Raw genomic sequence first — 9,142 nt, 5'->3', positions numbered from 1 at the left:
ATTAATTAATGTGACTTTGTGATTAATATGTAAATGTGAAATTACTTTTTAATAACACGCTATAATTCTCCTTAAAAACCCACTATTTTAAAAAGCATGGTTTTTTCCGTAATTTTTAAATTTCAAAAGAATATAAATATTCTTGTTATCAAACAGTATAAAATTATTGTTAAAGTGCTGGTTTCCGAATCAAACATGTTCTAGCTAAACGCGGTAAAAAAAAATCATGTGCGAGCTTTCCATAAAAAATAACAAAAACACGCGTAAAAAACGATATGTATAATAACATTTATGATTGGTTGCTTTTACTCTTTTATTTTAGTTGTTTTTTTTATTTTGATACAGATAATAAGTAAAGCAGAAGTTATATAACATTTACAAAAAACAAATAGAAAAAACAAATACAAGTTATTATTATAATAAAATGAAAACAAGAATATTAATAAAAATGACTAATAAAATGTAAATGAATGTTTTATTATCATAATGATTGTTTTTGTATATATATATAATATTAATATTAATATCCTTGTCTTCTTTGAGGCCCTGTTTGTTTTTATTTTTATTATTTATTGAAAATTTTATCGTTATTATTAATTTATATTTACACAGACTTTTTAATCAATATCAAAAGTTTCAATAATAACATTAAGAAAATATAACATATTAATAGTTGGCAATAATTCTGAAAGATCGCGTAACCTAAACTTTTAAAAATGAGGATTGCAAAACTTTTGAAAAGTTCTGTAACTCCATCAAACTTTGATGGAGTTACAGAACTTCTGAAAAGTTTTGCAATCATTTGCACAACTACTGACCAATAAAAAAGCCTTTAAAGACGAGATCTGAAAACCACATTCAACATTTTCTTAAAAAAAAAAAATGTTTTTAAACTGAACAAAAAAATCGGAAAAAAAGTTTAGAAAAGTTGATATTCAGGGAGATAAATGTCATAAACTTAAGAATAAAGAAAAAAAGTTACAAAAACTACGTTTTATTAAAATCTATTGCTCATAAAGTTCTTTAGCAAATTCAAAAGTAGTTATTTTTCTTGAAAATTTTTTCTTGAAAATAACTGCGATGTGCCTTAATCTGTTGTTGATGAATTTTTAATACAGTTCCACTATTCAACAAAACTTGATAAATCATTTTTTTAAAGAAATTTACTCATCTCAGCACTTCTACAATTATTTAGAGTCTGTTTATTGAGGAATCAAATAATGACCTTAATTTAATTATAAATTATAATCTATATTTAAGTTAAAAGAAAATATGTTAAGTTTATGCGCAATAAAGCATGGTACTACGTTAAAACATTCCTGGTTTTTAAAAAAATCGTTTTTGTCGCTCAATTACAATGATATGAAATTGAAATTTCAAATAAAATGATTTTTAACATGTTTAAGTGGATTAACACTTTCAATTGAGATTTTATATATATATATATAGAAAAAGTCTTCGCCGAGAAGCTAAAACTTGGTCAGTGAATTTTGAAGGAATGTTACACCATCCAAGTAAGTAATCTGAACTGTTAAAGTTGAAAATTAATTTAATAATATTTTTATTATATAATATATTATAATACTTAACAGTTCCAAACTTTTCAAAAATATTTTAGTTTCAGCTTTTCAAAATTGTAAAAAGAATAAATCGAAGTAAAAGAAGTTGATTATACAAATTTACTTTTACTTTAATGCTTGTTTTAATATCTTCTTGTTATTAAATTTAGTTGGACGGAAAGTGTTTCAAGATTTTTTGCACTCTCAATTCAGCGATGAGAATCTAAGATTTTGGATTGAGGTTGATCAATACAAAACAATGACGTTATCAGAAAGAAAGATCAAAGCGTTATCGCTTTTTAACAACTTTATTTCAAACACTTCGCCCTTTGAGGTAATAACAAAACCCAAAAAGTTAAGGAAACATTTGCTAAAGATTAAAGGTGGCCCCAAAAGGTTCATATCTAATCATTCTGTTAGGAGGAGAGTTAAATATAAACCAAAAATAAATTAGTTTTTAATACATTATTGTTTTTAGAATAAGTTTTAAAAATTAAATTTTAGTTATAAAAAATATTATTATTTTTTGTAAATGAACGGAATAGTTTAACTTTTAACTTTTTTAAAGACGTTTTTAAACTTTTTTAAAAGACGTTTTTAAAGATTAACTTTAACAAAAGCATATTTGCAAATATCTGTTTAGTAGTTTACTAATTATTTTGAATTTTTTTTTGTTTTGTTTTAGGTTAGTTTAAACGCAAATCACAAAGCTGAAATAGAGAAAGGATTAAAGGAAGCTCACGAAGATCTTTTTAAGTCTGCACAAGCTTATATATTTAATCTTATGTATAGAGACTGTTTACCCAGATTTCTTCGCTCAAAGACTTACAAAAGACTTTGCAGATAAAAAGAAATATTTCTCAGGTTATTGACAACTATCCAAAAGTAATATTTTGTAACATTGATGCAATTTTTTAGCATTAGTGTAAATTTTGGTGCGAATTTTATCGCATTAGTGTAAATTTTATTGCTTTTTTTATGGCGTTTGTGTAATTTTTTGCACATAAGTGAAAAAAAGTTTGGTCTCAATCAAAAAAATAAAAATTGTAATTTTATATATATATATATATATATAATCTCTTAATTGCTATTTTCTGGTATAAATAAAAAAAAAATGGTACCCATCCTTTGTTATCATCTCTTTGGTACCCACCTTTAGTAATCACTCTTTGGTTTTAACTAAAAGTTTCCTTCGATATCCACTCTTAACTTTTAGTTTAACTTATTAGTTAAACACCAAACTTTGAAAAATAAAACCTTTTACTCTGTAAAAATAAATATACTTAAAAGAACTTTGTTGATAAAATTAATAATCCTGTTTTGTATTAAAACTATGCATTTTTATCTAGAATTTATTTTAATATTCGATAAGTAAATCAATGTTGATTTTTTACAAATAAAACATAATAGACAACTTTTTGGTTGAACCAAAGTTAAACCAAGAAGTTTGTAGTTAACCCGACACCGCATACATTTTTTTCTTAATGGTTTTAAAAAAATTTTTTTATTAGATATTATCAAAAACTAAGTCGATAATTCGAAAAATTTAGAATATTCATGAATTTTTTCTTATGGGGGGTCTTTTAGGCTTTGTTTCTTTAAAGCAACAATATGCAATCGAGTTTTAAAAAAGACAAGATTTAAGATTATAATTATGCCTAGAAACCTTGTAAATACTCAACAACAAAGTCAAATTTAGTAGCTTCCAACTTCTGTTTCTTTTTTTACTAAAATAGTAACATACAGTTATTGATTTTCTATGACATAAAAAAGACCTATACTTGCCTATTTTTCAAAATATTCCAAAAAAATTTTTGAAAAAAGGGATTTGGTACAGATTTCCATAAAAAATCAAATATAAAACAAACAAATTTGTTATTTTCTGTATTAATAAAATTTAACAAAACATATTAAACATTTTTTTAAAATAAAATTCACCAGTTTCAATCAGTGTGAAAATATTTGAAGCAGTTTGATTTTGCAGTAAACCACAAGTTCACTTTGCATCTTTCACAGTAAACTCTTGTGATGTGCTGACATTCAGGATTCTTGCACCTTCCCTTTTTTACGTCATCCATGAATACAGGCCAATAATGATATCCATCTAAACGAATAGCTTTTATTGGTAGTGGGGCTGTAGGACCACGCTTTTTTTTCTCCATAAATTCTTTTTCAATATTTGAAGAATTGGGTCTTCCTCTTTTGTTAGTTGTTTCCTTACCTTTTCTAATTAAACAATCAGCAATATTCATTTTGAACTCTCTGAGTTTCAATGTGTTGCCTTCATTTTGACGACAATATAAGATCCATGATTGAACCATAACCATGTCAAAAAAGTGGAAAAGCAATTTGTGGTACCATTTTTTAGACCGTATACTAATTCTGTGAAGACTAAGAAATCCATCTAATAGGTCTACTCCACCCATAAACATGTTATATGTTGTTACAATGGATGGACAAACAACATTTACTCTTTTGTTCGCTTTTCGATCAAAACGAGAAACATTAGATACTGGGTTGACACTTTCATACGTTGACAATAGTGTTACACCACGATTATCAAACCATTTGATAGCCCTCAATTCAACACCGTCATAGGTGGTTGTCCATAACTCCACAGAACCTCTGCTATTCTTTCTCATGACTTGATCTGATGTCATTTTTATTTTTGAAAGACGATTTGATCTTACTGTACCTAGACAACCGATTCCTTGGTCATGAAGTGTCTTGAAAAGATCAACACCTGTGTACCAATTGTCGCAGAATAAATTATACCACTTGTTCCTAGGAATATGCTGAAGTAATGTTAGCACTATATTTCCAGAAGCTTTTAAATTAGGTTGATTTAAGCACACATCAATGGCACCAGTATGAACTTGAAAGTTATAAATCAACCCAGATAAAACATACAGTTTGTAACCCCATTTCTTAGGTTTCTTAGGATTGTATTGTTTGAGTCCAGATTTCCCTTTGAATGGAACTATTTGTTCATCAATACATAATAATTCTGATGGTTTTAGATTTGAAAATTGTTTTTGTAAATGATCGACAAGGGGACGGATCTTATAAAGCCGATCTGTGCAGTTTTTAGGACGGGTTAAAAAATTAAAAAGTTTCTACAGTGTAGAAACTTTTTATTTTTTTCAAACCTGTTTACTGGCTTTGTACCTGCAACTTTTTCAAAATAAAATTCTTTGCTCCAGTACAATCTAGTACTTGGCATCTTTACCAGACTTATTGCATACAAAATACCAATAAATTGTTCAAGTTCGTTGCATGACAAGTTCAATGGGGAAGGATTGCATTGTATGGCATACCTATTTGATTCTTCTACAATAAGTTCAAAAATAGAATTATTAAGAAACTTTTTGTAAAATTCAATTGGCTCCTAGTTCTTCATATCTTCATCATCACTTTGCATTGTTTCAAAGTCTAATGTTATTTTTTCAATTTTGTCTGGATCCTGCTTTTTCCATACTAAGGGGCGTTTCTTCACTAAAAGTATAAAAAATATACATCTATCATACTTTTAGCGATAAAAATAACAGACTATAACTAAAGTAAATTATGAATCATAAATAATGCAAAAAACATATATATATATATATATATATATATATATATATATATATATATATATATATATATATATATATATATATATATATATATATATATATATATATATATATATATATGTATATATTTATTTATTCCTTTTTATTACACTTACTAAAGATTAAAAATATCTAAAATAATTTTATATATATTCTAACCCTTTATATATGTATAGATATTTAGTTCAAAAAATACCTTTTTCAAAAGTAGCTAACCGCAGATTTCTTCTTGTTTGAAATTGATAATATAGATATTTCTTAGGAACAAAAAAACAATTATGTATTTTAAACCGCGGGTTTATTAGTATATTTTACAGAATAACAAAACATATGCATATTAATTTAAATAAACACTATGAAATTAAGTCAAATTCTGTTTGTTTCTTTAAATATACAATATGCGGTGTCGGGTTAATTAACCTTGGTTGAAGTTGAAGTTGGGTGAACCAAAGCGAGTGTGTTTTTTATAAAAAAAAAAAAAATTAAGGGTCTTAAGTTTTAATTAAAAAAAGCCACCTATAAACGTAAACCACGGCTCAAAACTAGTTTTGGTTTGACAACTGTTGCTTTAAAAAGTATTTCTCTTGTTTTCTTTGTTTTATATGTACGCTCATAAAATTTATTTACTTCAAAATTCAACAGGAGTTTTCAATTTATTTTAATTAACTTTATTATTTGTGAAAATGTATTATAATAAATAATAATGTAAAATGAAAATATTTAAAATTGTTTTACAATACTTGAAATTTTGAAAAATTAAAAATGTATAGGAAAACTTTACCAATAATGATGTTGTCCACCTGCACTAGCAATCACTTTTTTTCAGACGATTTAGGATTAATCACCCGCACAATTTTAACCAGAATTGATGTTCACTCCACGTTGACTCATTGACGCAGTTCTACAGCTCTGCAAGAAACAGTGCAAGCTTGCACACGATGGATAATATTAAACCAGATATCCTTGATAAGGTTCATATCAAGTGAATTCGCAGGCCAGTAGAGAAACTGCACATTTAAACTGCAAAAACCCTTTCATGTTTTGATCAGAGCAGAGTCAAGCATTATCTTGCATGAATGTACACTAATATTGTTGGGCAGTGCTCGGATATCAAAAGTAATACAATTTATGTACTTTGGCATGGTCAGACTTCCTTGGATATGAAGTAATCACTCAGGCGTCCACTTGTAAACCTTAGCGCGCTGTTTAAACGATGCAGTCTGGATCATAATTTTTGTAGAAAAAATCTTTTCATCAGAGTATTTGATAAATTTCTATGAGGACATTATCAAAGTGATTTATGTCTGTTTACGCAAAAAAATTTTATTACAAAATTTCAAAGTTCTTTGATTAACTGATATGTCTTCATTAAATATAATGATATAGTTTCATTGAAAATAATTTTTATTTTAAGAAGTTAGAGCAGGCTAAAATAAGAATAAAGACATAATGAAATAGTTATGACATTTTTTTATTAAATAATTATTGTATAAACATTTTGCAAATACTTACGTAAGTAAAGTTTTCTATTAGTGAAATTAAAATGTTTCCCTGGAAACCTTTTTACGCCAGTCAAAAATCTTTTTTCAAAACTAAGTTTACTTGTTCTGAATGAAAGTTATGAGGGTTAAATGAAATATTTGTTAACTTGGCAAATTATGATTAATTATGTTCAAACTGACCAATGATACTTATCATAGTTATCCAATTACATGTATTCATATTTTAGTTATAGATGGACGCGTAACGGAGTTACCTATCTAGGCGTACTTATTTATAGTAAAAACAAGTTCTGATAGATTTTTTACTCGCTCTGGTAAAATTTTCACTCGCTCGCAAATAGCTACTGTGTTTTAAAATGCTAGTTTGCTTCCACTCGGCATTAATAAAACTGATCAGTCAAAATTGAAAAATTTGTAAAGTTTGAAACACCATTAAGGTAGAACGGGGCCAGTTGAACATAGGGGTAAGTTTGGAAGTTGAAATATCTTGAAACTACGTATTGCATTACAAAACATCTAGTGGATGAAAATTAGTGAACTTTAAAGGTAGCAATGACCAAAAAATTATTGGTTGGTAACATAATTTTTTCGACTAAAAAGGTAAAAAAAAAACTGTTTATCTTATATGTTTATAATTTTTTTTTACCTGCCATTACTTAAGTGTTGATATTTTACCAATTTATTGAACATTCGACTATAATTAACCTTTTTTTCCTAAGTCTTACAGTTCTCTTTAAAAAAGTAGAACTAAACTAAACTAAACTATCGAACACAGAAAAGCAACTTTGACAAGATAGAACTTTGTAGTACATTATATATATATACATATATATATATATATATATATATATATATATATATATATATATATATATATATATATATATATATATATATATATATATATATATATATATATATATATATATATATATATATATATATATATATATATATATATATATATATATATAGGGCCAACAACACGGGTTTCGAAGTGGAGGGACACAATTGTCAATTTCTAAAAAAAGTCCTCTATATCTAAAGTTCCATATCATGAATATTCATTTATTTTATGATTGCTCAACTTGCCTCACATAGTTGCTCAACTTACCCCGTTGGGGCAGGTTGAACAGCTTGATAAGTTTTAGCCAATATCTTATAAAAAAAAAAGAAAAATAAACGTTTTTCTTAATAAATTTTTAGCAGGTTAAATTATCTTCCTAACAGTAAAAAAGTTATGTAAAACCGACGCACTGCTAATAAGATTTGTTAGATTTAGTAAAGATTTGCTCAGCTAGCTTCGCTCTAAACTATATTATCCTGAGCCATATTTATCTCAACCTTCAAAAAAATCTATGCTCCTACAACCACAACCACCATCACCACCAATACCATTAGCTACATCATCTCCTTCTAAATCTTCACTAACAATATCTAGTATCAGCATACGAAGTTTAGTATTAACTTTAAATTCAACTCCAAAGTTACAGCAAATCAAACCAAGTGTTAAAATTCCCGTCTAAGTAGTGAATGCAATCAGAGTAAAAATTATGCAAGGTTTGGCTTTATTAAGCATGAAAAACAAAGCAATATGTAAAAAGTATGGAGTTTTATTGAACTAAAAAGTGCCGCACAAGTGACAACTCAGCCTCTAGAACCTTTCATTAACTCAAAACCATCACAAGAATTAAACAAAATATTTTTTATAAATTGATTGTTTTCTTTTTATTATTATTACTATTCTGATTTTTTATTGTAACTATTGGTTGTTTTTTTTAATTAGGTATTTGATTAATTAACCATCAACTTTCATATTTCAGTCTCTCCTACGTGAGTGTAGAATGAAGTAATCTTTTTTTTAACAAAACAATTTTTTTTCAGAAAGAAAGTTTGAAAACGGAACTGGACAAAGGTAGGGCGAAACCATTAGTGTTAGTTTAATTTTTCAAACTTAAAATTCAGAAGTTTATATAAAAAATGAATTATAAAATTATAAGTTTGTGGAGGAGGTAGATACTCGAAAAGTGGAGGAGGTAGGTATTCGAGATTCAAATAAGAATTAAAGCGCTTTAGTTCTGTACAATTTATGATGGTTTCAAGAATCCAAATCGCTTTCTGTTGGAGTTTTTTTTTAAAAATTGTTTCCATTACGGTGTGCTCCATTTTAATCTAAGTTAAATAAATTGCTAAATAATTTAATTTGCATTCGAATGCGAAACTAATTAATTGTAAGTTATTTTAAAATAGTATAAAAAGAAAAAACATTACATAGTAAAGAATAAGTGTAACATTAAATGGTTTAATAAATATATACGCAATTTTTTTTACAGTTAATAAACGTAAAGAAATTTTATTTGTTTCTGCGACACAATAATCGCAAAATGTGACCAACGGAGTCGCCCAGTTACGTAGACCTGGGAAATGTGATAATAAAAACAGATTGTAGATTATGTCGTTGAAT

The 9,142-nt window shown here is 26.7% G+C and overlaps 2 protein-coding genes across 7 annotated transcripts in view; one reads left to right on the top strand and one right to left on the bottom strand.

Annotated features, from left to right (window-relative positions):
* LOC100207168 (regulator of G-protein signaling 19) overlaps positions 1-2,521 on the top strand; it is a 21,030-nt gene extending 18,509 nt beyond the window's left edge. For all 6 annotated transcript variants that reach the window (XM_065814054.1, XM_065814052.1, XM_065814055.1 and 3 more), the window contains 3 exons: positions 1,450-1,514; positions 1,730-1,893; positions 2,245-2,521. In XM_065814054.1, the coding sequence (XP_065670126.1) occupies positions 1,450-1,514; positions 1,730-1,893; positions 2,245-2,406 (391 nt within the window). In that variant the 3' untranslated portion in view covers positions 2,407-2,521. The remainder of the gene's footprint in view (positions 1-1,449; positions 1,515-1,729; positions 1,894-2,244) is intronic.
* Positions 2,522-3,430: 909 nt separating this feature from the next.
* LOC136088200 (piggyBac transposable element-derived protein 3-like) lies at positions 3,431-5,449 on the bottom strand. The gene is made up of 2 exons (XM_065811882.1): positions 5,373-5,449; positions 3,431-5,054 (listed from the first exon to the last, which is right to left on the bottom strand). The coding sequence occupies exon 2, from the start codon at positions 4,217-4,219 to the stop codon at positions 3,503-3,505; it is 717 nt and encodes a 238-aa protein (XP_065667954.1). The 5' UTR covers positions 4,220-5,054; positions 5,373-5,449; the 3' UTR covers positions 3,431-3,502.
* Between the last annotated feature and the right edge of the window lie 3,693 nt (positions 5,450-9,142).

The sequence above is a fragment of the Hydra vulgaris genome, chromosome 12 (genome assembly GCF_038396675.1).
Source record: "Hydra vulgaris chromosome 12, alternate assembly HydraT2T_AEP".
In the NCBI taxonomy this organism is placed as follows: Eukaryota; Metazoa; Cnidaria; class Hydrozoa; order Anthoathecata; family Hydridae; genus Hydra; species Hydra vulgaris.
The sequence above is the reverse complement of the archived record's forward strand: the minus strand, read 5'-3'. Positions and strand labels throughout refer to the sequence as shown.